This window comes from Chiloscyllium punctatum, chromosome 40 (genome assembly GCF_047496795.1).
Source record: "Chiloscyllium punctatum isolate Juve2018m chromosome 40, sChiPun1.3, whole genome shotgun sequence".
Classification (NCBI taxonomy): domain Eukaryota; kingdom Metazoa; phylum Chordata; class Chondrichthyes; order Orectolobiformes; family Hemiscylliidae; genus Chiloscyllium; species Chiloscyllium punctatum.
Window position 1 is genome coordinate 60,142,926 of NC_092778.1, and position 17,660 is coordinate 60,160,585.

General features: G+C 39.8%; 1 protein-coding gene across 3 annotated transcripts in view; it reads right to left on the minus strand.

Moving 5' to 3' along the window:
- Positions 1–17,660, minus strand: part of LOC140464662 (ubinuclein-1-like) — an 81,313-nt gene that overhangs the window by 57,750 nt on the left and 5,903 nt on the right. For 2 of the 3 annotated variants that reach the window (XM_072560026.1, XM_072560025.1), the window contains exons 2-3: positions 9,263–9,352; positions 5,615–5,710 (exon numbers count right to left, since the gene is read on the minus strand). In XM_072560026.1, the coding sequence (XP_072416127.1) occupies positions 5,615–5,710; positions 9,263–9,352 (186 nt within the window). Of the gene's footprint in view, positions 1–5,614; positions 5,725–9,262; positions 9,353–17,660 lie in introns of those variants that run through there. The other variant, XM_072560027.1, reaches the window with a different exon arrangement.

Consider the following 17,660-nt stretch of genomic DNA (forward strand, 5'->3'; position numbering starts at 1 on the left):
CCAAGATGTCACCATCTATTTCCCTACATTCTATACCTTCCATCTCCTTTTCCACAGTAAATACTGATGCAAAATACTTGTTTAGTATCTGCCCCATCTTCTGTGGCTCCACACAGAGGCAGCCTTGCTGATCTTTGAGGGGCCCTATTCTGTGAGAAAGTGAAGACTGCAGATGCTGGAGATCAGAGCTGAAAATGTGTTGCTGGAAAAGCGCAGGTCAGGCAGCATCCAAGGAGCAGGAGAATCGACGTTTCGGGCATGCCTATTCTGTCCCTAGTTACCCTTTTGTGCTTAATGTATTTGTAAAGACCCTTTGGATTCTCCTTAACTCTATTTGCCAAAGCTATCTCATGTCCCCTTTTTGCCATTCTGATTTCTCTCAAGTAGACGCCTACTACCTTTATATTCTAAGGATTCACTTGATCTATCCTGTCTATACCTTACATATGCTTCCTTCTTTTTCTTAACCAAACCCTCAATTTCTTTAGTCATCCAGCATTCCCTATACCTACCAGCCTTCCCTTTCACCCTGACAGGAATATACTTTCTCTGGATTCTCGTTATCTCATTTCTGAAGGCTTCCCATTTTCCAGCCGTCCCTTTACCTGCGAACATCTGCCCCCAATCAGCTTTCGAAAGTTCTTGCCTATCACTGTCAAAATTGGCTTTCTTCCAATTTAGAACTTCAACTTTTAGATCTGGTCTATCCTTTTCCATCACTATTTTAAAACGAATAGAGTTATGGTCACTGGCCCCAAAGTGCTCCCCCCCACTGACACCTCAAGTCACCTGCCCTGCCTTATTCCCCAAGAGTAGGTCAAATTTTGCATGTTCTCTCGGAGGTACATCCACATATCGAATCAGAAAATCATCTTGTACATACTTAAGAAATTCATCTCCATCTAAACCCTTAACACTACAGCAGTCCCAGTCTATGTTTGGAAAATTAAAATCCCCTATCATAACCACCCCATTACTTTTACATTATTTGTTTCTCAAATTTCCCTCTGACTATTCGGGGGTCTATGATACAATCCCAATAAGGTGATCATCCCTTTCTTATTTCTCAGTTCCATCCAAATAACTTCCCGGAAACACATTCAGGGAATATTCTCCCTCAGTCCAGCTGTAATGCTATCCCTTATCAAATATGCCACTCCCCCTCCTCTCTTGCCTCCCTTTCTATCCTTCCTGTAGCATTGGTATCATGGAACATTAAGCTGCCAGTCCTGCCCAGCCCTGAGCCATGTTTCCGTAATTGCTATGATATCCCAGTCATGTTCCTAACCATGCACGGAGTTCATCTGCCTTCCCAGTTAAGCCCCTTGCATTGAAATAAATGCAGTTTAATTTATTAGTCCTACCTTGTTCTCTGCTTTATACCTGCCTGCCCAGCCGAATTGCCTCGCCTTTGCTCTCAACAGTACCAGTCTCAGATCAAAATCTTTCCTCACTATTGCCTGGGTTCCACCCCCCCAGCTTACTAGGTTAAATCCTCCCAAGCAGCTGTAGCGAACCTCCCTGCCAGTATATTAGTCCCCTTCCAATTTAGGTGCAATCTGCCCTTCTTGTACAGGTCACTTCTACCCCAAGAAGAGATTTCAATGATCCAAAAATGTGAATCCTTCTCCCACACACCAGCTCCTCAGCCATGCGTTCATCTGCTCGATCCTCCTATTCCTGCCCTCACTCGCTCGTAGCAGTGGGAGTAATCCAGACATTACAGAGTTATGCAGAAATTTAAAAAGGAGGTCCTTGAGAGTAGTAATCTCCCTTCAGAACCTCAACCATTTCCCTTCCTATGTCGTTGGTTCCAATGTGAATAATGACCTGCTGCTGGTCCCTCTACCCAGTAGAAAGTCCTGCACCCTCTCAGACATCCTTGATCCTGGCACCAGGGAAGCAACACACCATTCTGATTTTTCGCTGTTCGCCACAGACACGTCTGTCTGTACCTCGGACTAGAGAATCCCCGAACACAATTGATTGCTTGGAACCCGACGTACCCCTCATTACATTAGAGCCAGTCTCAATACCAGAAACTTGGCTGTTTGTGCTACGTTCCCCTGAGAATCATCACCCCCTACATTTTCCAAAACAGCATACTTGTTTGAAATGCAGATAGCCACAAAAGACTCCTGCACTACCTACTTGCCTCTCTTATCTTTCCTGGAGTTAACCCATCTACGTGACTGTATCTGAGACTTTTCCCCCTTCCTATAACAGTATCCTCTTGCTCTTTTTAACTCATTGCCTCTAACTGCCTCTCCAACCGATCCACGCGATCTTAACCAACAGCATTTATTGCAGATATAATCCTCAGGAACCTGTAAACTCTCCCTTAACTTCCACATCCGACAAGAGCATATCACTCTGCTAAGGGCCATTTTTGCTTCTTTCAATCTAGACAGCCAGAAAATAGCACTGTCTTATTCTCCTAGAAAACACTCCTCCAGGTTAAATTAATACTTCTGGCTTTAATCAAGAGACATAGCTCAATAAAACATAAATCAAGAACCCACTCTACTCACTACTGCAGACTTATTTTAAGGCCATGCTTAAAACATCCACTTATCTGTTTCAGTTCTGTGACCTCTCCCAAACAGGTCCGTCCAAGAGCAGTTCGAATTTCACTTTTTTAATTTTCCCAGATGCACTCCGATGTTCAGTGCTACATGAATTCAACAGTAAAGGCAGTAAATACTAACGCTGTCAGTTAGCAATGTGGGTTTCTTTCTCTCTCTCTCTCTCTCTCTCTCTCTCTCTCTCTCTCTCGCTCTCTCTCTCTCCTGCACTAACCTCACCACATGCATTTCCTTTGTCTGTTCTTTTCCCTTTTAAAAAGTGCTGTTTTTTTTAAACACTTTTTCTTCCTCCAAAGTTCCAAAGCAATGCAACAGCATATAAAAGAGTAATTGCTGCTCCTGGAATTTGAGGAAATCACCTCCAACACAAGACACCTCAAAAAAAGAGCAGCTGTTACAGCCAGAAATTTTTCCTGACCGCCATCTTGGATTACCCAGACTGCTTACTTCTTTAAAAACTGGTTTCTTGAGCTACCCTCAAGACTTCAAGCCAGAAACCAGCATTTTGATCCCTCTACTTTACTGATAGATAACACAACGTCTTTTTTCAGTGAGAGTTTCGGTCTTCCAATTCAGGGATAACTTATTTACTGCTTCTTGCACTCTAGAATCTATCACCTTACTCCAAATGCCTCTTGTTCCAGCAAGGACATTGGTTGCAGACCCAAGTAGAACTAACACCTTTGATCAATTGGTGCTATTCATTTGGGGTTATGAGTGGAGGTCTGTTAATTACAAGGCCCAAAACCTCTGCACCTTCAGAGGTAGATAGTGGGTCATATGAACATGGCAATACTTACTAACAAAGAGCTTGCTTTTTTTTGAAAATGCACATTAAGCACCTGTACAAGTGATCACGTAAACAAACCAATGAAGAAGCAATTAATTACATGTACTCAGAACATAACAGATTTGGCGAAAGATAGATGATGCATAGTTATCAAAAAAGGACAAGCTTGGTGTTGACCTCGTTCTTAGACATCAATAAGACAATTCTGAAGTCACATTGTAATTGCATCCTTATTACTAGTCTTACGTAGAAAATTGCAAGTGAAGTTTGGAATACTTTGCTCACTACATAAAACAATTTCCAAGCAGGTGGAAACCCAAAGCAGCCAGTGCAACATGTTGCATGTTACCAAGTCTTTGCAGTCTTCCAGTTATAGAAATATTTCTGCAATTTAAGTTCCCACAACTGAAACATCTTGGTAAGGAATGCGATTTGTCAACTAAAGACTTTAGAGTTACTATCAAAAGGCAATTTTGATTCTTGTTGATTGGATTTAAGTGGCTGCTGAACAAATTTCCTTTACAGTAAAAGCTGCCAGAGAGGACAACTAAAATGTTAGTGCTTTTTCCCCACCCCGCCAAAAGTTGTAAGCTCAAGATGGTGGCACTTGGACAACAGGTAGTATTCGGGCTGAGTCCATCTGCTCCAGGCTGACTGCATTCTTTCTCTTTCCCCTTTTTGTCACCATCTTTTTTATTTTCTTCTCCATCATCCTCCAGGGAGGCTGGAGCGTGGTCAGCAGTGACTTCTGGCTCATAGGCCTGATGTGTGGACTCCTGTAATGGCGGTAGGGGGGGTCAGCTGCAGCGATGACAGAGTGGGAACTCCTGGCTCAGTGGGCCTGATGCATGGACCCCTGGAATGGGGTGAAGCAGGGGTGGCAGAACGGGGACTTCTGGCTGTAGTTGGCCCAGAGCATGGACTCTTTCCGTGATAACGAGTCAACGACTGCAGTGGAGATGGCGCCTGGAGCGGGGGGTTCCTGGCTGCAGTAGGCCCATAGCAGGAACCTTGCAGAAATGCTGGATCAGTATTTGGAACCCCAGTCGATTAAGATTAACTCTGAATAAGTACTTTCTTTTTATTCTTTTATACCTCAACATGACACCTGACTGTGGTGACAGAACACTTTTCATTGTATCGCCCCTGATATATGTGACAATACATCGTTCATTCCTCATTTTATTACCTCAGACATTTTTCTATTTGAACACAGTGAAATGAATTGCAAAGAACAAGAAAAAAATCTAGATGCAGCATGTAAGGATAAGAAATCTTGAATTGCAGGTGAGTGAAGCTTGCCTGAAGTGCCTTCTCTGCTATTTAGGGTACTTTAATCCTAGCTGTGAACTAGGATTAAATAGCTATTCTTGTCCAAAATAAATTAAGTACTTCAGCTATTATTTGAGAACACTGAGAATGACATTAATAAAAATTGTTAATTGTTGTTGGTTTTGGCTCATAAACAACTGCTCACTTTAATCAGGTATTTTTGAAGTGGAGACTATACTCACAAAGAATACCACATCTAAGCTTTCTCTGCAAGTTGCAAGTCAAAGATAAACAGTTATTCCTGTCCAAAATAAGTCAAACATCGAAATTTTTATTTGGGAGAATTCATAGTGGCATTCCATTCAACAAAATTAATATATATTTTAATCTTCATTTTGTTCCACATGTGCAACTTCAATTCAACTGGATTCATCAAACTATAGAAAAAGCCAGAGACTATATAGTCAGCAGAAATTATTTTCCCTCTCATGTCACTCAACATATATCATACTCTGAAATGCCCAATTAGTTTTACTGCAAGAATGTTAAAATGTCTGATATAGATACAGAAACCTGATGACACAGACTGAAAACATTTCCCAAACTCATTGTTGCTCAACATATTTCATTCTAATGTTACAAACAAAATTTCCAATGACAACATCACAATATCATGCAGATTCTGAACAAGAACCAAAGTCTGGTACACATTAAAGTTTTAACAGAGCAAAACAAAAGATGACATGTACAGAATTCTTCTTTATTGAAAAATACAAAAGGGCTGAAATTGCATTTATTGCCCAAGGAAATCAAAGGAAGGAGAGAGAAAGTAAAAAGAAAGAATTTGCATCCCTCTAGTGTTTCTCAATTCCTTAGGACATCTTGAAACACTTCACAGCAAATGAAATAACTTTAAAGAGTTATCACTGTTGCTTATAGACGGTGCTTGTTAATTCAATTTACTTACAGCTTCAGAGTTATCTATAAATGGATCGGTTTCATCATATCCATAACCCATGTCGATCAGATCTTGGATACGATCCTTCCTTCGCTTCTTTGGGCCCTAAAACGTAAAAGCTATACATGAACAAACATCATTAATTGTACTGGTGCTACTTAATCAACCAGTCTCCTATTCCAGTTCCATGCAGCTAAAGTAAGTCATCCTTTCCCCAATGATTCTCTGCTGCAACAACTTCAATCTCTTCATTCATGAGATGAAGTGAGTATTTGGCATAATTATAGCATTAACAGTTGAGTCAAAATACAGAGTTTGAATCATGCTATTGTCTCAATGTGAAGACCAGAGACTCTGGCTTAAAATTATGGACAGACTTCCAACAGGAGATTTATGTTTGAGTGTTGGTGCCTGCTTTAACCCATCTGTTGAATGTTAGGTTAAGATTGGAGCGACAGTGGCTAGCCCTGCAGTCTCTCAGTGCCTTGGACCCGCGTTCAATTCCACCCTCAGGCAACAATCTGTGTGGAGTTTGCACATTCTCCCAGTGTCCGCGTGGGTTTCCTTTGGTTCTCCGCTTTCTTCCCATCATCCAAAGATGTGCAAGTTCGGTGGACTGGCCATGCCAAATTGCCCATAGTGTCCAGGGATATGCAGACCAGGCACATTGGCCATGGGAAATGCAGGGTTACAGGGACAGGCTGTGGGGTGGGTCTGGATAGGATGCTTTTTGGAGGGTCACTGTGGACACAATGGGCCAAATGGCCTGTTTCTACATTGTAGGGATTCTATAGCTCAAATAATTCCTGTTGTATTAGATGAACTGCCACTTTATCTCATACAATATGGCCATGGAAGGAGCATTCACATCAGTCTCTGACTCCTTTTTCTATTACATAGTATTCTCCAAGCAAAGAATTTGAAGATATGAAAACCATCAGAAACATAATTCAATAAACGTTACTCAGTCAGAAAGTCCTGCAAGGTGACACTTAAATCTAGAAACAGAACTACCTCCAGCAACACTTGTCTAAACACGGATTTCTGCTCCAATTAAAGTTCAAATGTGGTCATGTAGCGTTTATTTGAAAGTTGTACTGTAATCTCAAACATTGCTTTTTTAATAGTAAAGAATGATCTGAGACTTGCTTACATCTTTTGCTTGGATAATTAAAAAGATGTGGTGTTTTTCTGTCACCAATAGCACTGCTGTGACACTTGCAGCGCATGCCAACTAAAGGCAACTGGCACAAATTTATATTTCAAATAATTATGACTATAAGCACTGAACTCTTTGGGAGATTAACACAATGGACAGCTGGTGCATGTTCCAAAAGAGTACCTGCACTTTTAGTGCAGTCATGTGCTACTTGAATTTAGAGCAGAGCAGATCGAAATATGAATACATTGTAATTTGCAAGAAATATTTGCTTTATTATTGCTTTAACAGAAATCCTCAAAAAGTCAATGTGTTAATGATTAAATAATTTTATCAATTTTTGAGAAGATTTGCAGCTCAGATTGAGGTTCAGGTTGTAGGTTTGTGCATTGAGCTGGTAAGTTTGTTCTCAGACATTCATCACCATACTAGGTATCATCATCAGTGAGTCTCCCATGAAGCAATGATATTCTGTCCCACTTTCTATTTGTGCATTAGGTCTGTTAAGGTGGGTGATATCATTTGCGGTTCTTTATCTCAGAGGTTGGTAAATGGGGTCCACATCGACGCGTTTCTTGATGGAATTGCGGTTTGAATGCCCGGCCTCTAGGAATTCCCATGAGTGTGTCAGTTTAGCCTGTCCTAAGATGGATGTGTTGTCCCAGTCGAAGCGGTGCCCTCCTTCAACTGTATTTAAGGATACTAGTGATAGTGGGTCATGTCTTTTTGTGGCTAGTTGGTGTTTGTGTATCCTAGTGGCTAGTTTTCTGCCTGTCTGTCCGGTGTAATGTTTGTTACAGTCCTTGCATGGTATTTTGTAAATGATGTTCACTTTGCTGGTTGTTGAAAAAGGCTCCTTTTGGTTCATCAGTAGCTGTTTCAGTGTATTGGTAGGTTTGTGGGCTACCATGATACCAAGGGGTTGGAGTAGTCTGGTAGTCATCTTAGAGATGTCTTTGATGTCACCTTTATCATCACAAAATGTAACAAATTAGAGGAAAGCTATAACACCATCAAAAACATCCTTATTGGCATAAATTTCACAAATGAGAACGCCAACAGACTCCTCTTCCTAGATGTCATAGTGGAACAAACAGTTAATGTAGAACAGAGAAAAAAATCTGCAGGAAAGCAACACATACAGACCAGACACTTAACTACAGAGGCAATCATCCCAACACCTGCAAATGGAGCTGCATTAGGACATCTTTAAATGGGCCACAACACACAGCAGCCCCTAGGAACTACAAGCAGAAGAAAAATACCTATATGGCGCATTCAAGAACAGTTACCCGATAAACAGTCTGCCGATTCTTAAACAACAAACCCAAACAAGTAGACACAACACACAAACTCTAGCCACACTATCCATACATCAAAGATATCTCAGAGGTGACTACCAGACTACTCTGACTCTTTGGCATCATGGTAGCCCACAAACCTACTAACACACAAACAGCTACCGATGACCCTAAAATGGACAGCGTACCAACAATCAGCAAAACGAACGTCATTTATAAAATACCATGCAAGGACTGTATCAAACACTACCTCAGAAGGACAGGCAGAAAACTAGTCACCAGGATAGATGAACAACTAGCCAAAGGACCTGACCCACTATCACTAGTATCCTTTAATACACTCAAAGGAGGACACCACTTTGACTGGGACAATACATCCATCAGGTTAAACAGAGAATTCCTAGAGGCCTGGCATTCAAATTGGAGCTCCATCAAGAAACATAGATTTGGACCCCATTTACCAACCTTTGAGAAAAAGATATGACATCACCCACCTTAAGAGACCAAGACACAAACAAAGTGGGACAGAACACTAGTGCTTCACCAGAGGCTCACTGATGTTACCTAGCATGGTGACAAAACATCTGAAAACAACCTTGCCAACTCAGCAAGCAAACTTACAAGCTGAATTGTATCAATTATATTGCAGGTAGGAGGGAAGGCAGGTTAATAGGCTGTTGACAGGAAATATGAACATGTGCACTGTGTGGTCTTGAAGGTTTCACAACAGTTTCAAAAATAATCCATTTCTAATGAACCATAAATATTCATTCAAATTGTGGCCTATTAATCCATCTTAGTCAAATGTGTCACATGAAGGAAAGATACCTATAAAGTAACTTATAATCTGATGAATGTTCACTTTTGATCTTAAATCAGAATATCTGCTTCTGCTAAGATGCTGTTGGAGCGAACAGACTCGGAATTAAATTTTCAGTTAGCAACATGGCCAATACTAGACACTTTGCAACAGGTTTACTTATGCAGCATTGCTGAATTAATCCTTGTGGCTTTTTAAATAGTTTTGTTTCTGAAAGCTTAGTGCAATCAAAATTCAAATGAAATAGCCTGGATAGAAGTTAGCTTACAAAATAGTAGGACAGCAAAACAACTTTATCAAATAGATCAGACTTAATAGAGGATGTAGGTATTAAAGCTGTAAGCTTCCTTAATGAAGAAAAACTATACAGGACTCACGTATTTCTCTTCAAACTTTTTAGCCAAAGCCTCAATTTCTTCTCTTTTGTCATCAGTAAAAGGAGCATCAAAATGTTTACTTGCATCTTTCTAAATTAAAAAAAAACGACATTAGCATCATATAATATATAAAACACAGAATGTGAGTATTTCTGGCTAATCCAGCATGGATTGTCCATCCCAAATTGCACAGAGCAGTTAATAGTCAACCACATTTGCTCTTGGCCTGGAGTCACACATAGCCAGACCAGGTAAGAATAGCTAGTTTCTTTCCCAAAAAGACAAGTGAACCACATGGTTTGCGACAATCAACAGAGGGTATATGGCCACGATTGGGTTAGCTTATTATGGAATTCAAATTTCATCATCTACCACACTGGAATTAAAATCTGTACTTCCAGAACCTGAGACTGCGGATTATTAGCATTATTATTAGTCCTGAGACATTGCCCACCTCAGATTTAACTGTTTGGGAGATTTGTTGAGGTGGGAAAACTCAACCTTTTAGTAGTACTTGGTTGAAAACTTGCAATACCAGGACATTGAAGGCCAAGGGCCTAATGAGAGAATGGGAGTAGTGCAGTTAGTTGTATTTTTGGCAGTGATGGGCCAAAGAATCTCTTTTGTACCGTACGATTCTATGACAACAAAAAGAATAATTGGGAAGAGCTTTGCGATTTCTGCTCCTCTCAGACTCCCACAGCCTTCACCTTACGAACCACGGAAGAGGATGCCCAATACTGGCTTAGAACCAACACTAAGAGCTGCATGCGGTTGTTGGTCATTGTAGGACCTCACCAGCCAATAACAGTGAAGTTCAACAACATAATCATGCTACTCATACTAGTTGACTGCATAAACTCCCTCTAAAGACTGAAGCACCTTATGCATTAGTGCACTGTGTACATGGCAAACGTGAGGACTGCAGATGCTGGAAACCAGAGTTCAGATCACAGTGGTGCTGGGACTGTGTACATGTCCTAGTCCACGCACTCGGTGTTTTAAATTTCAAAACAATATTGAGCATGAAAAGATTTTAAACTGAGATAATCAAATTGCTAACCACAATACCCACCTACCAGAATGCTACACAAATGGCAGTAGATTGCACCCAAGCTGATGGAAAATTATATTGGTCTTTCCTGTCACACAGAAAATGAAACAATGGGCAAAATGTCCTCTTTAGAGTTAAAGTATTTTGTCAAGAAAGATAGCTTTCTTGAAGCAACAGCTTGAAGCAACCTTTCTCTCAAAATCTTCCACTCTTCACCTCATTAATTATCCAACTGGGCTCTTGGGCGGGCTCCTGAGGGAACAGTGCCGGAGAGGAAGAAACACTTGGTACTTTTCCACTTTCATGCCTCAGCTACCATCATTAAAGCCTAACTTTCTGCCACTTCAGATGCTGCAAACCAGGAACATGACTGTGGCTTGAGCCTCAACATTCAGAATATGCCCTGGAGGAAAGAAAAACTTGCTCCCTCTTTGCGAACAGGTACCGGAGGTTTTAGTGTATTGGGCGTATTGTTTCCAGCTGAACTCAAGAGGAGACCACACCACTGGACCAAGCTAGCCAGGATACTGTCAGCAGCCCGGATCAGTGCTGACGTCCCAGGTGATAAGAAACGCATATTAGTGCAAGAAGGTGATCTACCGCGTCTGCAAGGCTAAGTGTCAAAACCTTCTCTTCATTAACTTTCACTCTCAGGGACAGCACTCACATCAACTCTCCCGCTGAACATGCATCTCAACAAGGCTGATCGATAATAGCTCTTTATATTGGATGTACACACTGCTTTCAACCACCTCACCAATAACAGATCCTTCCGACCCTCCATGCTTTCTTTGGGCTCAATAGAGACATCTCAGTTCCTGTCCTGTTCATGCATCACCACCACCAACTACTCTTCCATTCAACCTATCGTACTAAAATCCTCACTTTGACTCACTGCAGGAAAACTTGGCCCATCCCACAGAGTCTCCATAGCAATCTACTGTTTGTGCTACAAGATAAAGCAAGAGGTACAGGTTTAGGCCATTCGGATCGACAAGCCGACTGTGCCATTCAACTGGATCATGGTTGATCCAACAATTCCTCATGTCCACATTCTTGCCTTTTCTTCATAACACTTAATTCCCCTAATGATCAATCTTTATCTCAGCCTTAAATATACATAAGGACTTCGCCTCCATGGTAGACTTTGGCAAGGAGTTCCAAAGTTATGTCATACCTCACTATCAGTGCCCTCAAGAGATATGCTGAGTGTATCATTGTACAGGTAATCCTGGTTTGCAACTGGGTTGGTGTTCTGGAGTTCATATGCAAGTCAGAATACAATGCAAGTCAATATAAAATAACAAATAGTAAATTCAGGAAATGTTCATAAAATAGATCTTTAAAATTATACCCCTGTATGGATTGCATTCCTAAGTACAAGTGTTCTTAACATAGATGTTGGTAAATTGGGCAACCCCATATCATCGGATACAAGACCATCGCACATTCAAAGTGACAGTTAAATGCTCACTTGTTTAAGACGATCATTGTCTGACACGTGACGCAAATGCTACTTGCCTCGGCACAGCATGGTGCAAACAGTGACTTTTCACTCTCTGTCTCACTGAGATTGCTTGCTCAATACTCCCTACTATCACTAACTGTTAATCTCTCCACCTGCACTATAAGGTAATACAAGTCACAGCAGCTGGAAACTGGAATATAGGAACAAGAGTAGGCCATTAAGCCCCTCCAGCCTGAAACGGAGCACTACAGACCGTGTCCAGAAAGCAATGCAAACCACAAAGAAGCTGACAGTCCATAACTGAGTGCTGAAATCAGCAAGAATGCTCCAAGGATGCTATGTGGAGCTTGCAGAGGCTAGCATCCTTCAAATAAGTGGTAAAGGGAGGGAGCACTAAGAAAACAAGATGCGTCAGGTTTCAATGAATGGTACGCATGAATGACATTAACTCAGTGACCTTGTCTAAGTTACAGGTGTCCCCAAGCTCCAAAGTTCTGAAGAGTTTGAAGTGGTGTCGAAGTTGACCTGAGAGCAGGCACGAAGATGTGGTGAAGCTAATTGCATGGATGAAGGGCTGAGGTGAATGATTGCCCTGGAGCATGCAGGGACAAGTATGCTTTGATTTACGTGAGGAATTTTCACCATCTAAAAGAGGAGAATTTAAAGTACAGTAATGTATGAATAAGAGGGGTCAGGCTAAGATGCAAATGTATGGAAATGATACAGTTGACATGCAATTGAGAGTTACTGAAATTACCACTCCCAACTTCAGGGGAAAAAAAGAATTTGGATCAACACAGAGTATGATTTGCTCCATTTCTGCCAGATTTTCCATCATTCTTGCTATTGTTCATGCCACACCAGGAAAAGGAAAAATTATCATTTCAGTTGACCATCACTCTATGGTAAGCTTCTATGGGCAATGGAAGGAGCACAGAAGTTAATTTATTTAGCTTAACGCTCACGTTTTCACTCCCAATTTACATTTTTTACTTAGAAGCCTGGCACTAAAACAACTTAGTTGAACACAATGTTTCCAGAGAAAATCAAGACAGTCTAGATGACTTGCAACTGATGTCCAATAGATATTTAGTCATCAAGAATCACAGGCTCCAAGACGCTAACTTCAACCATATCAAACAATTCTGCAGAGGACTATACAAAATAAACATGATCAGACATACAAGGATTTTCTATCAGTGAGCAGTGCTCTTACTTTCATGCTAAGGATAGTATTTTCCAACAGCAGCAGAAGCACAGCCTGTAAAGTTAATCAAATTTACAAATTATTTTAAAACATACAACTGAACAGCCCTGTTAAAGAAAATGGACTTGGTGTACCAAATGCAGTCAGGCAATACTAAATTAAAAAAGGTTATTGACTATCTGCACAAAAGGATTTTCATTGCATTCAATAGCTTCCTTCCAGAATTAGAGAAACCAGTTATAGCCACCTGCACTATGGGAGGCTGTGCTATAGTACTAATGTCACTGGACTAGGATTTCAGAAACCCAGGCCAATGCTCTGGGGACAGGGATTCAAATCTCACCATGGTAATTGGTGACATTTGAATTCAATAAAATTAGGACTAAAGAGCTGGTCTGATGTAACCACTTTATCGAAACACCCCACCTGATTCACTGATATATTTTTGGGAAGGAAATCTGCTGTCCTTTCCTGGTCTTGCCTACAACCAGCTATGTTGTTGACTCTTTACAGCTGTCTGGGCAATTTTGGAATGGTAACAAATGCTGGCCTAGCCAGTGATGCCTACATGAATGAATGAAAAAAATTACAGAAAATAACTGTTCTCTGCCTGGCAGCACGAGAAAATATTCTATCTATTCTTGTCATTGAGAAACATTGGCTAATGACATCCGAATAAAAACTTTTTTTTTTAAAAACACTGTATTCAAAAATACACTCGACTTGTGTCATGTTTAGAAGCTGAAAGAGAAAACATTTTGTTCTTCATAAATTGCTATAAACACACACAAGCTGGGAATGTACTATAACAACATGAAACAATGCTTCTTTAGTCCAGGATGGCATCTCAAATGCCAACAGCCAGATATATTCACAGAGTACATTTGCCAGTTCATTACTTACCAAAGAAACCACCCAAACCAGGATTTCTTCCAAAATGCTTTTAAGGCTTTAATATTAAAGTCAGAAGACCAGTTCATCAGTTTGCTGCAAAAGCAACGGGCTTTATGTATAACAAAACAGAAATTGCTAGAGAAACTCAGCAGGTCTGGTAGCATGCGTGGGAAGAAAGCAAGATTAGCATTTCAAGTCTAGTGACTCTTCATTAGAGTGGTCATTCTTCATGTTATTTTTATGACTTGATATATACCTCTGAGTGAAAAGCAAGTGCAAAGTGGTTTTTAACGATGTATTACAGTCAACTGTTCTACTGCTAACAGCTGAGATCATACAAAAAAGGAACAAGAGTAGGTCACTCAGCACTTGGAATGGCAAAGCAGGTTCAGATCACAGATTTGATTTAACCTCACCTCAGCATTCCTACAGACCCCTGATAATCTTTCATTTCCTTGGCAACTAAAAATCCATCTATTTTGACCTCAAAAATATTTAAAAGTTGTGCATCCACCGTCTTGTGAAGGAATCCAAAGACACTCAACCCACACAACAAAAAAAATTCCTCAACTCTGTCCTAAATAGGACCACCTTATTTTTAAACTATGACCTCCTAGTTCTCAATTCTTCCACAAAAGGAAAACATCATTCCCACATGCACATAGTCAAGTTCCCTCAGGATCCAATTTTGTTCAATTAGTACCTCTGCTACATTGGCTGATGGCTGGTTTGAGATGCAGAGTGGCACCAACATTGTGGGTTCAATTCCTAAACCAGCTAAGGTTACCATGAAGGACCCCTTTTCAAGCTCTTGCCTGAGGCATGGTGACACTCAGGTTAAAACAACACCAGTCTTCTCTTTAATGAAGGAGCAGCATATGGTCCAATAGGAAATTGGTGATTTTTAAATCCCACTTATCTATTTAACACAAGTTGTCAACATACTCATAACTTTCCAGTTGGTATAACTCATAACAGACACCCAACAAATTTCAACCAGAATAAATGAAAGCACACTGGTTATATCCTGCAGCTTTTTCGGACTTTGAAGTAACCTTCACAGGCTGCATAAACAATGAGAGAAGACAAACAGCAAACATCAAGACAAACCCCTTCATTCATCTCATCTCTCCACAGGGGCCACCTAATCTTAAGGTGATGGTTCAGATGACCATCCAACTACCATAGCTTTTACATACTAGCTGCAAAATAGAAAATGTCACAAGACATTTTAGAAACCATTTTTTACGTAAAAGATGGATACCAAGCCAGAGGAGGAGACATTGGGAGGACTGGTCAAAACGTTGACTTAAAAAGAGGAATTAGAAGAGATTTCCAGAACATGAAATCAAGGTAACCAAAATATAGCTATCAATGATAATGTGAAGGAGATTGGAATTTAAAACAAGAGGGGATGGCATGGCCTCATAAGTAAATAACATCCAAGGGAAGAGAAATTCAAATGTTGAGTTGATATAAGTTGTCAGCATATGTTGGCAAAGGGAATGATAAATGAAAATGATTTAATATGTTTGGGATAAATATAGAAGTTTTGATAAGATGAGGTTATAAAGCATGGAACATGGGAATGTATTGGACAAACCTGGGAGGTTTGCAAGACAAAGATGAGATTTTCACTGGCAAATGAGATGAATATACACTGTGCACCCCTTTAGTAATTCCACTTTCAGTTGAAGTAGTACACTGGGGAGATTTTTACTTCTCAGTCATGCTAATATACATGCTCTAAACATCAAAGGACTAAAGAGCAACACACTACACCACATTTACTGCTGCTGCTCAGGGTTCATTTAGGTTGTCTGCTAATATATAGGGATTATTTAATTTTGCTTTGACTATCAATCAACTAGTCTTAGAATAGATCCACAGATCATTAATTTTTATAACACCTTCTTCCAAACTGTGAAAGCTGTATTTATAGCACGCATCCTTCAAAGCTCCAAACATCAAGATTGTTAAAATTGTTAGAATACAATCAGCGTGATTCCATCAGTTTTGTCTGACTTTGCAGGAAACAAATGTCCACACAGGACTTTCAACATAATTTGTATGAAAAAGCTTTGAAGCATTTGCACACTGGAGCATAACTGCCTTACAGGAAATCTGAATGTAAACCTAGGCATTAATTCAATTCTAAGCACAATACTGGCTTAGCAAGATAATCCTAGAGAGTAAACATCTTATCTTATATTTTGAAGTGCTCTATTACAAATAATCTCTTGTAAAAATTAACCAATGTTTCCTCTGCACAAATGTAACAAGTTTAACAAATGTACGACAGAATATTCCATGTTTCACTTGAGCAAAACATACTGCTCCAATGTGATACCACTAGGGGCTTTATATATCTTGCTGTAAAATGGTTTTAACTATACAGATTTGAAATACTAATTACTAATTCAGTCAAGTGAATGAATTTTGGGTCTGTGCGCAACCAGCATCACTAAATGTGATAATAAGTGAAAATAAAATGTACTAAACAACCATAATCCTTTACAAACAATAGCAAAAAGATCAAAAAGGATGTCCTGTGGAAGGAGTGTGGAGGAAAGAAAGGAAGGGGGAGGGGATAAGAGGTGAGAAGGAGAGAGGGGGAAGGGGTGCTGAGAAAGAGGATGGAGATTTATCTCTTACAATTCAAGTCATAACATTAGCGCAAGTTCTCTTCAAAAGTTATATTACTTAGATGACTTTATTCACATTGCTCAAGCTTCACCAATGCATTTCAAACAACCCAATAAATGGAAAACAAAAGACTGAACATGTCTGAACACTATTGTGAAAGAGAAAGCATTCTGCCATGCTCTCCCAAAGAACAGTTCCATTCACAAATTTGAGAACACAGTGATTAAAACTGCTTTGCGGAGCAAAACTAACCTCAGCTTTTAACAAGATGTTTATTTCACTTCCCTCATTGTTTGCAATGTTTCTTCACAACAAGGGACAAAAGGAAAAGAAAAATCTATCACTTTTTGCTACATTTTCTTCTGCTTATTTTGGTTCTCATGCTAACAGAATTCTTGGACTAGCACAATTTCTGTAAATTTCTACTTGGTATATCTGCTAAAAATGAAGCTAAAAAAACTTGTATCGGAAAGAAAATCAAAACATTGTCAACCTCCCCACAGCACAGCATGCTGAGGCAGCATTTGACATTAAACAGAAAGAAACAAATTACTGAACTCAACGTTTCAAATTTGAATGTTACAAATTATTAAAAATTGAACTTTTATTCCATTAAACTGATTCCATTCTGATTTATTCTTCTCTTGTAAAATATATGAAAGAGAACCATGCTCTGAGGGGCACAAAATTTCTTCTCCAGAATTATTTCTGGCAGCTTTTAAATATTTCAAATGTCTATTTCTACATTTAACACCAATCTCCAGCAAAATTAGATCAAAGGCCAACAGATACAGCATCAAATGCCTAAACTTAGACATTCTGCATCCGAGAGAGAAAATCTAAAATGTACCAAGATTTTGTCCACAAAACAAATTGGGCACTGCAAGCAATCAGCAATTCAATTATACCCAATTTAAATACTTGAAAATTAAATACCACAAATGAAATGTGGACTTTACCAAGATGTAGTTACTTATCTGCAACAGGGAAGTTAACATGTAGAGAATCTTTCATATTAGTTCAAAGGAAAATGCATCAAATTGCACTGTGGATGTGTCATCTGTATTTGGATCTGACACTACAATACATATATTGCAAGGTCAGATTGTAACAGGAAGTTATGGCAACA